The 19,045-nt window shown below is 36.2% G+C and overlaps 1 protein-coding gene across 3 annotated transcripts in view; it reads left to right on the plus strand.

The window, feature by feature from the left end:
- SLC7A11 (solute carrier family 7 member 11) overlaps window positions 1-19,045 on the plus strand; it is a 98,985-nt gene that overhangs the window by 19,351 nt on the left and 60,589 nt on the right. For all 3 annotated transcript variants that reach the window (XR_012077805.1, XM_072972243.1, NM_001318341.1), the window contains 2 exon segments: window positions 1,240-1,339; window positions 7,962-8,006. Coding sequence is in view for 2 of the 3 variants with exons in the window: in XM_072972243.1 (XP_072828344.1) it covers window positions 1,240-1,339; window positions 7,962-8,006 (145 nt within the window). In the remaining variant the exon portion in view is untranslated.

Below are 19,045 nucleotides of genomic sequence, written 5' to 3' on the forward strand. Positions count from 1 at the left end.
GCTTCAAGGGGAAAATCATTTAGTATATAACTCAGCATTCTCCATTTTTGGTTTTAGAACTCTTACCTTTTTTTGATACATATGTTGTCTTCTGGACAATGCAGGCAAAACCAGATTTGAGTGAAGAGAGAGGATCTCATTTATCATCCACCTCCTTTTCCTCTGTTATTTACATATGTGAAGACCAGTTTTGAAACATTTCTCATTTGGGTAATCTCATTTGCTATTTTCTTTGGGCAATGGAGACATTTTATGCTTAACTTTAAATCTTGGTTGACTAAAGTAAATCTGAATTTCTGTTTTTTTAATTATCCAAAAGATACACAAGAAAAGTCCCATTATGATTTATAAAGTGGAGAAAAATGTGATGCCTAAAAGTGTTCAATCCACATGTTGATGCAAAATTTGTTAAAACCTATTTATTTTAGTGTTCAGGAGAGTTTCTTTTCAGTGTTTCTAGAAGGAAATCATGCCATTCTCTAGGAAACAGTCAGTGGACTTCCTCTGTAAATGGCCAGAGAGTAAATGTTTTCAACTTCTTGTGCCACGTGGTCTCTCCCAAATCATACAGTTCTGTTGGAGAGGGAAATTAGCCACAGACTGATAGTATCAGTCATGAGTAAATAAGTGGGCCTGGCTGTGCTCCAACAGACCTTTGATTACAGAAGAAGCTTGGGGGTGGGAGCAGATCTGTTCCACAGGGCTTTCCAGCCCCTCTTGGTATCTAATGAACTGTAGGGGAAAAGCAGAAAGTAGAAAGTGAAATGATGTAGGAAGGCGGTTCTGGGGTTTCATGCCACCTCCTCATTGAGAAGTGACCCTTCAATATTTCTTCCCAAGCGCTGTATTATCTTCATTTTTAAGAATTCTATCACACTCCTAAAAACTAGATTTTACAGAAGAGCCTTTAGCCTTTTTTTGTGGACAAAAACTCTGTGAAGAGCAGAGGCACGCTTAAACAAGGGATTGTGTTTGAAATGCCATTTTCCTCTTTGCCATGATTTTATTAAAAGAAAAGTGAAGTTGTGTTAGTGGTAATCAGTATACTTTGGGGACTCCTTCTCTAGTGTGGGTGCAGCATTGATAAAGTTAGAAATGAGCAGAGAGTAAGAAATCTGGACCTAAACTCTATGTAGTTCATCCCCAGCCACTCTGTCTTCCCCTCTTCGTGTTTACGGTTGAAGAAAGAATAACAACCAATTCTTTGAAAAGTCCTAAATCTTTCTATTCTCACTGCAGGACAAACACAACACTTTAAAGATGCCTTTTCAGGAAGAGATGCAAGTATTATGGGATTGCCACTGGCTTTTTATTATGGAATGTATGCATATGCTGGCTGGTAAGTTTTTATCTCTGTCAACTGGTGGTTTGGATACTTAATTCCTTCAAGTACTGTGATCAAGTGCCAAGCAAGGTGCTGGGCAACTGTGAACAGCCATAATCCAGTGCGATGCGCTTTACACGAAGTGAGAAAGATGGCACGGCTCCCTTCACCAGGCTGATTACTGCGTACACGACTTCACACCAACATCATTCAGGTTTCCAGTCAAGGTGACTGCTGGATTTAGCCTGATAATATGAAAAACAAACAAATGCTGGGTCTCATGAGCCAGTACAAATCACTTATAAGTATGTATAAGTAAGGGCATAATAGTGCCACAAGAAATTAAAAATTAGTCTTTGCTTGTCAAAAAGCTTTCCAACTGAAGCTCCAAGGGTGTATACAAATAGTGATTGATTGATTTTCTCCACCTTCCCATGAGAAAGAAACAGTTCAGGTATAGAAATAAGTAAGACGTTTCCAAGAGGTAAAATGGTACTCTAAAGGCAGGAAGGAGAAACCCGGATGATGAAATCAGGTGTGCTAGATTCTCTGTTAATGATTGAAAGGACCTTACAAATTCCTTAAAATTTCCTCAGCATTTGAAAACAAAATGCGCAGCAAAGATGAATAAAATCACTCGGCTTCAGGTACGGTTCCTTGAATGCAGATTCAACTGTGATACCTTTCTGGATGAAGCATTAAAACTTTGTATTTTTGTCTTGCTTTGTTCAGGAACTTGAATAACAATAATCATGTCTGTGAGTGGGATTTCTTCCTAATTAAATTTTATTGATCTAGTAAGATTTAGTTGAGGTGACTGTTGGGAGAAAGCCCAGTAGGAAGAATAGTGTTATTTAAACATCAAAATAATTGTAAGAAAATTAAATTTCACTGTTTTGGAGTAATTGGTAGCAATATTTCTTTTTTAGTATTTATAGAGCTAGTGGTTGTACAGTGTTAGCTGTGAGAATGTTGTATGAACCTAAAAATAATAACAAACCACACTAGCTCAAAAATCATATAAGTGCATTTCAAACACAAGTACAATTTCCTTTTGTTCTTTAATTTTTAGGCTCTTACCTTCCAGCAAATGCATGGAATATAAAAATATATTTCAAAATAAATGGAGGTTTTACCCTAGTAATCTGATTGGATTATGGAAATTTAGCACTAGAGGAGGATCAGGAGAGGACAGGAACTAAAAATTTTAACATGGCTTTTGAAGCAAAGTGTCTGAAGTTCTTAGAAGATTGTTGCTCTCAGAAGTCTAGTGTGAAATATTTGTGCATTCTCGGAATATTTTGATAGCCATTGTCTGTGAGCATTAGTCTCGTATCACTCAGTATTTCTGAAGTCTTTATATTTTTGTCCAAAGCACAATGTAGTGCTGAGCGGAATAAAGAACAGAGTTGTGATCACAGGGTTAGCAGCAGAGTCATCTGTTCTGTGGCTTTTCAGCCTGGATCAGAGCCCTGGCACCCTGGGGCAACAGCCAAGCACTGGGAGGGTCACCAGGAGATGCCAGGGTGAAGCAGGGAGGTGGCAAAAGGCTTTCAGGCAGAGCCAAGTGTTGGGAGCTCGGCAGTGTTCAATCAGGAGTGTGGAATGTGGAGATATTCACAAGGGAGATTTGATTAATTCTATTGAATGAAGTTTCTTTTGCCTGTGAGTACCCATGCATCTGTTCCCACGGAATCTTAAAATACTCTTCTCCCCAACTCCCTCGCCTACTACAAGTGCTGAATATTCAGGTCACCTGCTTTATGTAGAGCAAATCTTCTCCACTTCTGTAGGCTTTCAAGGGCCGGTAGATTTCTCCCAGTATAAAGACTCTTTTCATTTTGAATTATGTTCTTATCTTAATATTTAGTTTTATTGATGCTGAACCCAAAATGTTACTGTTGTTAAAATGATTTAAAATGACAATTTAGGTGATACAAACAAAAGTCCAAAGAACAGCAAAATAGAGTGGAGGACAGGAAGCTTTAATAGCATGAGGACTAAGGAACAAAGAAGAGAAAAACAGAAAATGAATATGAAACAAGGAAGTAAGTATAGAGCCCAATGTTGGCTTGGTGTTTGGAGTCTGATTGGCTCCATCTTGAGCCTAGAAATTTATTCTTCAACCCTCTGTTGACAGGGTAAATAAGATTTACATGAACCTTTATTTATACTTTTACCCATAGAATCCTCATGTCCACTCCCTATTTTAAAGAATGAGAAATTGTTGATTTTCTTACATTCTGGAGGGTTCAATGGGAAATTAAGTCTAGGATTTTAAACAGAATGTTGTCTGATACAAGTGATTTCTGTAGGGGACAGATAGGTAACTGTACTTCTCTAACAGGCTGTTTGGCTACCTAAATGCTGCTCTGTGGACGGGTAGAAATAATCTGATTGTTAATCTATGGCCATCGGTCTTAGAAAAAGGGAGCTGTGTTTAGAAGAAATTGTCTTTTGGTTTGGAGTTGCAGAGGAAAAGTTACTATCTGGATATAAATGGAACATGATGGGAGCTAAAACAGTTTCCAAAGTGGGGGGGCATTTAGGCACTTTCCAAATGTGATCCTGCCTTTCTGACCTCTCTTTGCCTTTCATGATAGAATTTAAAGACTGAGTTGTGGAATTATAAATGGGGCACTGTAAGTGAGCCTCCACTCCCTGTGCTGCCGCCCTGACAATGTTTGATGCGGTGGGGGGCGGGTAGTATAGGGACATTGCAAATAAGAAGGCAGAAACAGCTATTGTCTTTAGAATTTAACCACCTAGAGGGTAAGTAAAAGCAGCAAGACCTTTTTGTTTTCTTTGAGGGCCTTGTTCTGTTAATGAGTCAACCTCTACGTGTTGAATGGGAAAAAGACACTGCCAGACCTTGGATCTGAATAGAGCAGGCTTTTGGCCGTGAGGCGTGCTGGACCTTTTCCGAATGATGAAAACTCCTTCACAGAAACATGATTGGGGGAAAGAAATCATTAACCCAGCCAGGTCACAGAGCTGGGTCAGAACAACTTTAATATTATTGCCAATGTCCGCATTCAGAGAAATATGTCTGCCAGTCTCCCTGGGGACCTGGGGAACTCAACCAATTTCAGTCCCATATCCTGATCCAAAGCTAAATATTGCTTGGTGGGATTTTTTTTTTTTAAACTGTGTGATAGAAAATAGTTTTTTTGGTGTCTTTTTTTCTTCCTTTTAAATCCTATCCTCAGTGGGTTTAGTCTTTCTAAAACACCTGCTGGGATTATTTTGTAGCATTGTGTCAGATCTAATCTAAATAAGCTTCTTTTTAAAATAATTCACCTCGTTGGGTATTAGAATGCATTGCCAGCTTTGTAGTGCTTTTTCTACACAACCATGGAAAAGCTGGAACAATAGATCTTGTGAACATTCTCTGGAGAACTTGAGGAGATGTAAAGCAAGAAGGATCTCTGGACGCGTTGCTGGAGACCAGGAGAGCATAACGGTGTATTTCCCACAGGATGCGAATGTTTGGACCAAAATAAGCAGCTTTCTCCTTCCCACTCCCCTGCCCTATCCCAAGCCCTTGCCTTTTCTCTGTGGCAAATATTTGAAATTGGGTTCTTTTTTCATAAATATTTCCATTCCTGTCTTAACGTTGTTGGAAAAGACCAGTTTAGGAGGAACTGACTATTTTTGAAGCAAGAAGCCCAGAAATATTTCTAAATGTGTGTGTGTGGGGGGGGTGGTTGTGAGGTCTTTTTGTGTTTCTTTGTTTGTTTGTTTGGTTTGGTTTTTTCCGTTTTCTTCCTGTACTTCCCATTGCCTTGGGCTTAGAACCAACACATCAAATCCCTCCGAGCGCATATTCCAGATATAAGTATTGATTGTTGCTTGCCTTGCTGATATAACTACAACCTCTATTTTTAGCAACTTACTTTCTAGTCATTAAAAAATACCCTTGGCTGCTCACTTTTTGGTCACCTTTATTGCTACTGTTCTCTCAGATATTCAAATGTTTCTACTTAGAACAGAGTCCTTAAAATATTAGACACCTTAGCTTTCTTAAAAGATAAACTGAGGGATATTAAAATTTTTAAGAGTTTGAGCAAAAATTGATTTGGTTTGGCAGCATCCCATCTAGCAGGTAGAAGGGAGCTCTGGGGAGCTGTACAAAATTGGAAGACTTTTATAGGCAGAAGTGGTCAGGGAACAAGAAAGGCATAAGCACAAAAAAGAAAAAACCCACCAGATTGGTTATTGCAAAGTCATTGTCATTTAGAGGATGGCAGAGTCTGTCAGGCAGATTATCTAAATGGTGCAATTCCTAATTGACTGGCTCAAGATTCCATTTCTGGGAGATCTGAAACTTTACATGAGTGAAGTTTTGGTTTGGTGATGTGAGGCTTAACATAAGTGACTCCATCTTGGGGTAGTTGTCTTGTATTTTTTTACAACCATGAGCATCAACTGCCTACTTGTGAATTTAGATGGAGTTTTTATAAAGATGGAATAAGACAGGTTTTCTCATCTTCAAGTTATGAAATGCTTTAAGTATAAAGGATGATGGGCTAATATTCCAGCCATTTGGTTTTTGAGAATTTGTACCTATAGACCCGTATGTCTGTGTACTTATATGATGGCTAATTTACCTTCTAAGGAATAGTAAGAACACAGAAGAGTATATTGAAAATATGACTTCATTACTTTGTGAAAATTTCCTGAGCCTATACAGTGAAGAGGTAGAAAGGTCTTTGTCTTCATGTCTGTCTCTCTCTGGGGCGATCCCTTAGTTTTCTCATCTTCATGATCCAGTTATCTCTATATGCTTATTTGAGGAGTCTGCCTCAATCTTACATCTTAGAACCTTGAAAAAGAACTTCAAGGGTTTTAAAAGGTCTCCAGCAATCCCTTTAGACTGGAAAAAGAAGTCAAGGATGCAAGGCAGTAGACATCCCTGGGTGGGACGAGTAGACTCACCAAGTGAAGGAAAGGAATCTGAATCTCTCTAGGGCCGTAATGTGAGGTAGTATTTGAGCTCCTGCAGAGCTTGATTGTGCGCCTAGGATGCTTCTTGTCTTGTGCGAGACCCACAGAAGTGTTCAGGGCTCAGGGGAAGTATTCAAAATGTTCTGCTACTTAGTTATCAACTTAGAGTATAATGACAAACAATGGGTCTAAAATTAGCTGCCTAAATGTACAAAAACGAAAAATAGCAATTTCATAGTTGCTATTTTGCATAAGGTACAGTTGCCTTATGACTTGAGGTTATTTGGGCAGGATGCATCCTGGAAAACAGTGACTTGCAAAGAAGAAGTGCAAATTGAGAATTGATTATCTTTTATCCCATTTTCATTTTCTACTCACCCTTTGTGTCTAAATCCAGGGCAAATGCTATTGTCATACTTCTCTTGTCTTACAAGTTTTGATTGACATGTTACTGCTACTAAAATCTGGATTCCCAGAAGCCAGAGGCCATCTTGTACTTACATTGTGTTCTCACTTCCCCCAGTATTCTGTGCTGCAGAATACTCAACTCTTGCTCACACCCCCATGCACAGCATTTTATCACACCCCCGTGCTTGTGTGCTACACTCCATCTGGAGTGTCCTCACACCACTTTACCAGGGCTAAATGTTAAGCATTTTAGAAGACTCGACTTGGGTGATGCTTCCTTTTGAAAACCTTCCCTGACTGTCAGTCTGGGTCTGACCTCACCTCTGGCTCCCGTGGTACCCTGGGCATGCTCCAGCACAGCCTCCTGTGCCTGCGTGTCACATGATTCTATGGACTATTTCATGGACTATGAGCTCCTTGAGATGAGAGATTATAGATTTTCTCCTTTTATTTCCCAAGTGACCAACACATGGCAATCTCATATATTGCTGATAAGCATGCAAAAAAGGTAGAAAATAGTGTCATAGTAAATACACATCCACTCTGTGACCCAGTGATCATATTCTGAGTATATGCCCAAGAGAAATGATTGCATGGTCCCCAAAAGGACGTGCACAAGCATACTTATGATTTCTGCATTCATATTAGCTATAAATTGGAAGTAATTAAAATGTCCATCAATGAGAGAATATACAGTGTTACATTCATATAATGAAAAGCAACAATAAAAAGAAATCAATTACTGCTACATACAACGACATGGATGAGACCCACAAACATGAAGTCCAGCAAAAAAGCCAGACACATAAGAATAAGTATTGTATAATAGTTGTACAAGCAAATATTAGTCTATTGTGATGAAATAAGCAAAACTAACCTATAGTGGTAAAAGTCAGAATAGTGGTTGCATTTATGTGAGGGTGGAGGAGATGATAGTGATTGGAAGGGCCTTGAGGAATGTTTTGTCTCTTGATATTTTTGTTGGTTACTTAGATGTATAAATATGTAAAAATGCATCAGGTTATACATTAAGATTTGTTCACTTCACTGTTCATATGTTAAACCTCTATAAAAATGTTAAGAAATAACAAAGAACTCCACAAATACTGTTTAATAGAAAACTGATTTGTGGGAGCTTTTGATGTTGGAGATTTTCATCTTAGGTTAGTTGTTTATAAAGTTTTTATAATTCTAAATTTGATTTTAAATACTTAAAATTTGAAATTTTGGATTATGATTATAAAATACATTGATCATTTGTACTGCATTTATATCTTTTTAGGTTTTATCTCAACTTTGTTACTGAAGAAGTGGAAAATCCTGAAAAGTAAGTAGCCATATTTACTCTGCAATATTTATGAAGAGTGAAAGGTAAGGTTATATATTTGAAGAAGTAGACAACGAAGGAGTACAGTGTGGGCCAATTCACTTTCCCATCATTGTCATCATCTTCTCTTGGGCAAGTAAAACTTACTTAATTTTATCATAAACTAGATGTAAATAACTGTATTATATATTCTACTTTCAATACTAAATTATCTGGTAACCTGAACGCACAAAAGGATAGAGTTGCATTTTAGGTGACCTACTTCATAAAAACATACGTACGATTTAACATGGACTCTCAGCTGCCCACAGATGTTCCATAAGATGTGAACTCCAAAAGTTGACTATTTCTAGTAACTCATAGGAGTTTTTTGTAACTATACAGTTAGTTACAACTATACAATTGTGGGCAATTAATGGACAAGCCTTCAAATAACTGCAGATACTCTAGGGACTTGTAAACTTTGGGAGCTGGACAATTGCTTGTAAAAGTTTTTTGTGGTTAGTGATCCTTTTGATGATTAGATGAGTTGATAATGACTTCATGTTTAAACATGAATTTTTTTTAACCTAGAACTTTGAAAAATGAAGTATTTTTATTGTTTGTGTAAAAACCTGATTTTTTACAGGAAAATCATGTAATCTGTGGCCAGAAGAGGGAAATTTTTAAGTAGTACCGAATAAGATACAGACAGATTCTTGAAGTTGTTTAGTTCATCTTAATTTTATTAAACATCTACCAAGTTCTAACTATTGTGTGTCATTTTACATGAGGAGTAAGGCTTGTATTCAAGAATTGTCTAGTCGCTGAGTCAAATGTGCAAATAATTGTAACATAGTGTGATTGATACCATATTAGGTTACTTTCCTAGTTTGACAGAGACGAAAGGAGGAAATATTTAACTCTCTCCAGGGAGACGTTGCTTACATAGAGTCTCAGATGATGAGTAGGTGTTCCTTAGATAAATATAGGAGAGAGAGAGAAAGGGAGAGAAGAGGGGACAGACCTCCATGAAAGGGAAACAAGTATAGAGGTGAGTGAGTAAGAAGTAGACAGGACATCAGAGAACATGCCTTAATTCAAACTAAGGTGGACTAAAATTCTGGCACCAAGTATGTTGGAAGGTAGTAAGCTGATTAGATCTGGCCAAGTACCAGGGTTGTGAGAATTTTGAGCACACAAACCAGAAGTTAGGCTAAAATGATGTCTCATACTATCCGATTTAACTTTTATACAAACACTCTGCAATTTAAACATGAGAAAAGTTTGTTTTATTGAGAAATATGATAAATTTATAACAGTGTTTCATATTTACAACTGGAATTGTGGTAGAGAACATACATTTACCAGGAACTAGTTGTTTCTGGCATTACTTTGAAATGGTAAACTACATTATGATTACAGAGATAAATAGGTTGCCTTGTCTTTTATTTTTGAGAATAATTAGTGTGTAGGTGGCAATGCAGAGGAAAGACTCCTCTTTTCTTTAAAGTATTTATTGAATTTCCATTGTGGGAAAGAGATTACTGTGGTTTATGACTGTTCCTTTTAAGCCTAAAAACATTTTAAAGAGACCAATTACTAAAATCCAGTATCAGAGAGTGTTTCTTATGAAAAGAATGGCAGACTGTAGGTTTGTGGATGTGACCTATAATGTGACGTCTATGATACATCAGTGGCATAGAAATAGTTCACATTCTCTTTTAATGTTATTTAACAGTTTGTGCATAGATTTTGTTTGTAATACATACTGTAATATTCCTGTGTATATTAAGCATATTTAAAACTATTTATGCTATTATTAATTTGATCTGAGTTTTGATGCATTCTACCTGAGTCATATGGCCATCAAGGATTCTCTCTTTCCTTCTTTCTCTTTCTTAATTTAGGAGCCTTAATTTCACACATTGATAATGTCCATGATCAATTTATATACAAATACTAAAGAATCGTGATGTATTGCTTCAGTGTTTTTGTTGTGGTTATGGTTGTGGTTTTGTTTCTAATTGCAAAGAAATTTCCTTATCTCAAAAAAGTAAGAATAATAATAGCACCTACCTCCCTGAGTTGTGGAAATCAGTTAATATGTGTAAAATGCATAGATTAGTGACGTATTTTTTAATCTCTACATAATTGGTTGTTGCTATGATTATGATATCTTTATTTTGGGAACAAAGTAAACTGTAACATAAGAGTGTTTCCTAGGTTTCAATATCCTAAGCAATTCTCTTTCTTCAGTGTTTTTGAAAGAAACATGACAAAATTATTTCACACCATATTGAAGCCTGATCTATAAGATTAAGGCTGAGATTGTTATCACTGCTTACATTGGATAAAGTATTTTCATTTTCTGGAAACCATGATTCTGCAGATTTCATTATATATTCCTGGAATACTTTTAATAAAATTATATTTTGAGCTCTCAAACTAAGGAACTTCTCAGGAGAGATTACAAATTTCTGGATTTTTAGGTCAGGAAAATAAGTAACTCTTAGGACAACCTGAAGAAAGAAACCTCTGATCCCTTTTTGTTCTTTTATATTAGGTACTCAAATAATCAATTTTTGCATGGAGGATTCTGTATAAAACTCAGACAGCACATTTGTTTTCTCAGAATATGAGAAATCTATAAAATCCCCTTAATGGAAAGTAAAGGTTAAGTTTGTACTATATATTAATCAACCAAGGAAATTCAGGGTTTTGAGCAATTTATTCAATGTCTTAAATTTTTAAAATAACATTTCCCTGAAATGTTGACAATTAGTCCAGTTCTTTTAAAACAAAATCTTATTTTTTTAAACACAGAGAATGCTTTGGAAACAATTGATGGTTGAATATGGATGACAGATGGTAAAATTACGTGGACCTAGTCCAGATGTGTAATTTGTATTATTTTGTGGGGAGACACAGCTCCAAAATACCTTTAGTTACCAGGGAGAATAATTCTACTTCCACCTCCTTTGTGACGTGCCAAGATAAATGTGTTTCCCAATCAGTCACGGGTGCATGCGTCCAGGTGTACTATAGCGTGCAGTGTCCTGGCAGCTGGCGAAATGAATCAGCAGCTGAAGATACAAAACTTTTTACTATCCTTCTCGATCTCAGCAATTAAATTTCCCTAAAATTGTGACCTAATTGAAAAAGGGATCATTAATTTAGATCAGGTAAAATACCAATGTGATTTAAAATATATAGTATGTAGAATAAGGTTTCATGATCACAATTGGGTACCCTTTACATATACTTTAATTTTAGTGGAAATCTTTCAAATTAGCTAACATTACTCTATGGAATAATTTCCAAGCTGCTATCATGAGTATGACTTATAGAACAATTCCTTAATGTAACAAGTGAGAGAGAAACGGAGAGATTAATGGTGTCAAAATAATTAGCTCCTGACTTCTTTCGTCTCTTAAGTCTTACCTATTTTTTAAAGCTTGTAAATCACTAATCCTGAAATTCTGGGCAAAATTCCTGTTATATGATTACATCTATAATGTTAAAAAAATGTTCCTATGGTCATTCTTATAATTTATATTTTCTTCTCCAGGAGTAGCTTTGGATCTATGGGAGTAGTAATTCTTTAAGAGGCATTTAACATTTTTATGTGAAAATGCCATGGTTCCCATTGAAATTTTGTAGTAATATAAAACTATTCCATTTAATAATTATTTATAGCATGGTGACTGGCCCCGCAAATGATATACGTTAGAGTAAGAATATTGTTTTGAGGAGCATGAATGTCCAAAGTTTGGACCATGAAGGTAATAGAATCCCAAGGAATATGTGAATTTTAAAATGCCATTTCCACCCCAAATGAAATGTGTAGTGGTAATATATGCTAATTTGTTCTTAAAAATCAAAATGTTTTTGTTTGCAAATATAATGGGTTTTGCCCTATGATGTTACTTTTGTGGTGGCCATGCAATCTGTCATTGTTCAAAAAGTCACACGGTGCAGAGAACATATCATTGAGATGTATAATGTTTGTAATCCTGCTCTCGGATTGATAAATCATGTCTTGTGTTGATGAAAGCCAAGAAATGGATTGCTTTACTTTGACCTTGGGGGTCTGAGATTAGTCAGTTTGTCTATTAGACTTGTTCCCGTGTTCTTCTCACTTCATTTATTCCTTCTGTTCTGAAGAGTTGGAAACAGTAGACTTGGAGGGAGTCAGTAAAGCTAATACCATCAGTCATTGTTGAAGAGCAGGCTATCAACATGCTCTGAATTATCAACTTTAATAGAAGGTTTAAATAATCAGAGTGTCATGTTTAATTAATACTTTACCTGCTTCCAATTTATATTAATTGATGTCTGAAAGTCATTGCACCTTGTACCAATGATAACTTAGAAGAAAAGAGATTTGATTTGGGAAAAATGCCCAAAGACCTTTAAGGTGATGTGATCAATCAGAGTGGTCCATAAATGGTCCACAATTACATTACTTACACTCAGTTCAGATGTTGCAGTCTTAAATTTTTGGTATATGTGCTTTTATCTTTATTGACTTGTATTAAGCCAGAGTGAAGGCGATTATTAATAATATTATACTGTTTTTTAAGGCCTATTTCTTACACGGCATATAAAATTAACCTGATTAAAAACATAGCAAAACAGAAATAATTTAAAAATCTTACCCAAATGAGCTGTAGCAGTTACATGAAAAAACATTAAAAATTGACTTGAAGTCTTTTATCTTGCATTATTTTGGTATTTTAAGGATGCAGTTTTCTATGAGAGAAATCTTCCTCTCTGTATGCTTTATAGGTTTCTAACGTAACAGTTGCTAGAAAATAGCATATAATGTCTTGACTATATATATGCAGATTACAGCAGTGTTATATTTTGTGATCTTTTTGTTGCAAAATAATGCTACCTACATTCTTAGAATATTTCCAAAGCACCTTTTACCAATACTCAAGTGCTGTATGTTCTTAAGCTATGTAAACTAATTTTCTCAGAAAGTTACCTCACTGTAAATAAACATATATAGAAAAATAAGAATTATTAAGCAAAGTTAATTTGTGAAAGTATTTGCCAAATGAATTGCTTAAAAAATGGTGTCTCCTAACCAAGTTATTTGTAAAATTGCATTTATACCCAAGTTTACAAAGATTTGTCAGAATGAAGCATCTCTTTATTAATGACAAGGTATTGCTAGAGTTATCTTAATACATGACAGTGTTTCTCTTCAGTTGTTGAAATAATTAAAACCTAAGTTAAAATCCTTCTATTTTGTGCCTTTCTTCTGGAAATATATATAAAAAGTTTGGCAAATCCATTTTAAAATATATTTTGCGATAGGAGTATAATTACACTGTTTGAGCCACTGAGGCAGACAAAAGATCACTATTCGTCCAAAAGACACAAGAAGTGATGATTCTGTGTTCAGAGAACAAGGTCACCAAGTTACTCTTCCTTGCCTTTGAGCAGTCTGAAAATTCCTCACTAATGGAACATGAGATTGATGTACCCTGGGATCAAAATTCTTGCATTTCTCAGCTTCACATATGCATAAAAAATACATTTGGCTCAAACACAGTTTGTTCATGTAAGGCTGAAGTGTCAAATAAGTGGTGCAGAAATTATAGGATTATGTTATAATATTTTATCAGGCAATAATCAAAGAAGACAGATATTAATCCTTCAAGTGCTTTGTGGAAGACATTTAGATTTTTTTTTAAATTTTAAGGATTCTAACCCCATTATGAGGCAAAAATTTGAAGGTCAATGCTTTTGACTGTTTTACATCCTTTTATGTTAGTTGTTTCTAAGTTTGAATTTTAGTTTTATTGAAGTTTATATTTTGAGTCAAGAATCATAAACTTGTCTTAGGAGCAGCAATAGTGGCTGGTTTAATTCTGCCCTGTGCTTCTGTTTCCCTTAATTATCCATATAATAAGAGACCATAAGTGGTATGATGATAAAATCAAAGAATTTCAAAACTAAAGGGGGACCTTGGACACTATGTAATCTAGCTTTTCACCAGATGCATAAATCTCATCTATAATGTCTTTAAACAGAATTCATATAAAATACAATGAGAAATTTACAACTTCTTTGAACTTGGTTACAGATATTTTTCACTGGCATATGTTGATTATCAACCTGCTAATTTCCATGACTATTTCAATCTTTTATAAATTATTTGTTGAGTGGCATAAGTAGAGGGGTTATATGTCTTGACTGTAATAGGTACAACCCAAAGGTCATTTTCTCAAACACCAGGGGTTACAGAGTTAGAATCCTCTTATCAGAAAGGAAATACCTTCTGCGATTAGAAGCAATAAATCAGTCATTAGATTGTCTCCTGCTTTGGAGTTCACACTTTAGTAACTCCCCTCATCCATATTCTGATTTATGCAAATAAGCTACCCTTCTCTATGCCTGGATTTGAAAGTTAATGATTGTACCCAAAAGGTGGCTCATAACTAAATTTTACATTCTGGGTTACACTTGGTGAAAAACTTCTTGGACCACTAAAATCTAGTTTGTGGACCGCTGCTTGGTTTTCATTCAGTGTCATTGTTGTTTAACATTCTCACAAAAACAGAGTAATATCCCATGTCATTCATTATGGGCAGAGACTAAATGCATCTAGGCCATTATATATGCACTTACCAGGCACTGAAATAATCTTGATAATTTTGCCCAGTCATATTCAAACACTGACTGAGCTTAGCGATCTACTCTGGAAAATGAGCAACTTTTGAACTTGTATAGGCAAAAGCTCAAACTGTATTACCAATAATGTAAACGTCTAAAGTGAACCCAATAAAGTTGAGACTTTACAGTGAAGAAACATGTCCTTCACTTTTATGAACTGTAAAAATATTTACTTACTGAGTCTTTGAAAATAACACTGGTTCAGAAAATAAAAATTCTGATGCTGTCTCCTCTTTACTAGATGTTTGACCTTGGGCAGACCTCTAAATTGCTTCTGAGTCTGTTTACCCCTTTGAAATAGAGGGTAATAATCCCTATATTACAGTTCTCATGGGGTTGGGAGGATAAAATATGTGAAAATCAAAAATGTTAATGAGCCTGACAAGTAATATACAAACACCATCTGCAACCCAAACCTATGTTCTTCAAAGATTAGAATATTTCATAATCTTTGGAAAAAATTAGAGGATTAGCATAATTATTTTATGAACGGGGTGCCTTTTCAACACACATGACCTATTAATCAGCTTGAAAAGTTGTTCTGCCTCATCAGCAAAGTACCCAATTATTAGTAGTTAAAAGGTTCAGAAGATGATGAGAACTGCTTTTTATTTAATAGTCTCTAACCTCCCTCAGGTAGTAATACGCTCACGCATCCTAATCAGAATGAATTTCTTGGCAGATTTTTTTTTCCTACTGAACCAAATATTTGTATACCCATACCCATACTGGCCCCGTCACACTGTTAGCCAACGGTGCTGGTAGGATGGATGGACTGTTTGTACTTCCACTGTGGTCACCTATTTTTAGGTTCACTATCTTACCGAGAAATTCCTTTATGAAATCTGACGAACAAGTTCTTGATCTGAGTGGCTGATAGCATGTATTTAAATTTTTATTTCCGAAAGGAAGCTGTCGAATTATCAAACTGGTACAAAACAGGAAAACACAAGTTATTAGTTTACCCCCCAATTTTTTTTAATGAATTTTTGGTCTAATTTAAAAATGCATAGTCTTTATTTAAAATATAAATGGTACTTGTTATCTGAGTAATAGATGGATTGCTGGGTAGCCCTTCAGATTATTTTTAACAATATGGTGTGTCTTAGTCCCATTCTTCAGTTGAGAAAGTTGAAGCATGTGGAAGTGGAGTAACTTCTCATAGGCATGTAATTAGTACATGAGAAGACTAGGATTATAATCCATGCTTGATACAATGCAGGGACTATTTGGCTCCAGGGCTCTTTCCAACATGCCAGTCATTTTCTTAGGGTACGAAGTGGAAGTGACCCATGGGTGTGCAGGGGGCGTGATGGCTGACTAAGGAGGTAACTTTGCTGTGGAAGAGGAAGTTGGGAGAAGAGCAGGACCTAGAAAGGAAGAACAGAAAAGTGAAGGCATCTCAAACGAGGGATGACCATACACAGAGCATGAACTGTTTAGTGGTTTCAGGGAATACGATGTAAACTGCTCTGGTGAAAACAAAGCATTGTGAAGAGGAGTGAAAGATATGGTAGTTAAAGATGTGGATGCTGGCATGTGGTGAGCTTTAGCCTCCATTACAAGAATTTTGGACTTGATCCAGTAGCCCGTGAGATGCGGGTGTGGGGACCTGTTGCAGGTTTTTGGTGTATGTGAAGCAGTGCTTGGGGAAGATGACCCTAATAGCAGGTTCAGTTGCTTTTCTTTTTGTGACATATATACAGTTTCAAGAGCATTGCAATCCAAGAAGTAACCTTTCAGTCTTCTTTTATATCTTTATTTTTAACAAAAGCAAATATCTTGGGAAAGGTAATTGCTTCTTGGACTTGAACCATTGCTAGAGTCAGACAAGGTGACAAATCACATGACAGAAAATTGTAGCAAATAGCACCATAATCTCCACACTGTCTCAGCCCAAAGATAGGGACTAAACAAACTGCTTAGAGAAGAAGGGTGAGTCAACATAGCCTTCACATCCTCTCCTCAAAAATGCAGGGGAGTTTGTCTTGTTTTTTGAATGAAAAAGGTGATATGATTTATTCTCCATGCTAATAAAAGACCAAATGAGATTAAATTTAATAAGAGTGCATTTTAGAATAAAATTTATTTTCAAATGTGTTGAAATGAGAATTTGGTCAGGCATTGAAATTTTCACAATAGACGTAAAAGGGGTTATCATTCAGCTGCAAGTCTTTAGATATTGAAGTTGAAAAAGTGAGAGGCCATTGCCTCAGTTTTCTTCTATAATATAAAATATTTTAAATAATATATGCTAAAAATCTGACTTTCAAACATTTGGTGTTCTAGGGGAAGAGTGGGATAAAGAAGGTGGGGAAAATAACAATGCCAGTCCAGGACGGGAGCCGGGCTGGGAGGCAGCTGAGACTCTTTCTTTGTGGAAAGAGCTCTGAACTTGGAGTCAGGTGACTAAGGTTCTAGTTCTGGTTCTGGAAACATTTAATTCTGTGATCTTAGCTACATCCTTTATCCTCTCTGAGCCTCTGATTTCTCAACTGCAGAAAAAGAATGGTAGAATAGCCAATTCTGAGTTTTCTTTCAACTCTGCTATGTTCTATGATTCTTGTAGATGACACACAAGTCCCTAGCTTGACAAATAGAAGGAGCATTTGGGGAGCATGGTCAAGGCATGAAACTTAGGATCTCTGTCACAGGAAGAAAAAATGTCAAGGACACTGACACAGAGAAAGGGATTCTGTGACCAGTTTCTAGATCTCATGATGATTGGGAGATTAGAGTGGACTGTAGCTTTTTTGAGTTATTTCAGAAAGTGGTAGGAAGTTTGGATGGACAAACTGGGGATGGGATAAAGCCAAATCGGCGCTCCGCTGTGTAGGAACTTAATGATTAGATCTGAAGATCTAGGGTTAGATCCAAGCTGTGGAAACTGATTAAGTGGGATCACCTTAAGTACAGGATCTTGTGATGCACGGAGTGCACTGGATGAATACAGATGTTAGTACACTTGTTAGGGTGATCAGCAATGTGCATGATGAATCCGGGATCCTGTTTACTGTTTTTAGCATATATGCCTGCAGAAGGTATCAAATGGTGTATGAAGTGGTACAGATGTTCATGGTAGCATTTTACTATGTGTTTCATTTTTCTCGAGGGTCTAAGTGTATATTATGAAGGAATTACCTATGCAGAGAAGTATCTTCTCTGATAAGTCAACTACTTGAGGCATTAGGCATTTCCAATAATCTGGTTAGAATTGCATTTACTTATTTATAATTTTTTGCTGCCTACCTAAAGAACGAGAGAGAGAGAGAGTTTTGTAATATTTTTTAAATGTATATTTGTTCCCTTACCCAGCTGTTAAGTGGGTATTCTAATGCTTACTGTGGAGAGTTTTGCAAGAATTAAAAATAATATACTCATGTGTCTGACAATATCTTGCTCATAGTAGATGTTTATTTAATGGTCAACCATTTACTTTTTACTGTTGTCATCAAACATCATGTCATTAGCTCATTTGTAATCCAAAAGGGATTGTCAGATCAGGATTTGTGAACTTGGGCCAACTACCACTTTTTTCTGCACTGGTTCAGTGTTGGGTTTGCATTCCATTATGACGAGGTAAAAGACATCCTTGTTTGAAACACTTTGCCATGGGAAGCAGAAACGATCTCAGTCTGAGTCAGGCGTTTCTAATTTCTGACATAGAGGGTTGTTTTTCAAAAACATAGAGTATTTCATTGGTTATCTAAGGAGACCAATTTATAGCTTCTAAAAATCAGATGGTTGCCCCAACTGTTTACTGCTGGGTCATGTTCTCATTTTCCCCTTTTCTCATATTCTCTGTCTCTCTTGAAATTGTATATGTGGAACAGAATATCAAAAACTTAACAATAATCAATCATGATACAAACGAGAATGCAGTAATCAATTACTAAGGCCACTGTTTTATATGGTAAGGTACACAGTATTATATGAAAGATAGTTTATGAAATTAAGTCCATGGCATAACACTCAAATTTTTCTTAGTGTGTGAAAAAGTAAAGCTTATATAGTCATATAACACAAAATGAGATAGAGACAAAAGATGATAATGCATGACTTTATAAGCAGAGGCATTTCTAGAACCTGGTAGGTTGCCTATCACACGGTCTTTCTATAAGCATCTCATGTCCCACCTTATCCATAGTGTCTCTCCTGTTGACCCTTCATGATACCAGTTTTTTCTTCCTTCCTGACATTCTGCTGTCATGGTCATTCTCTCAGGGATAGATAGGAAAGTGTGTGATTGTCTCTAAATGTCTAAATTGGTTCAATTTTCATGTTACATCTGTGTACAAATAGTTCTCCACCCACTTATCTCCTTTCATTTACATGGTGGCCTGGCTGCCCTAGTTTATTAGACTGACTCA

This window comes from Vicugna pacos, chromosome 2, assembly GCF_048564905.1.
Source record: "Vicugna pacos chromosome 2, VicPac4, whole genome shotgun sequence".
Taxonomy (NCBI): Eukaryota; Metazoa; Chordata; class Mammalia; order Artiodactyla; family Camelidae; genus Vicugna; species Vicugna pacos.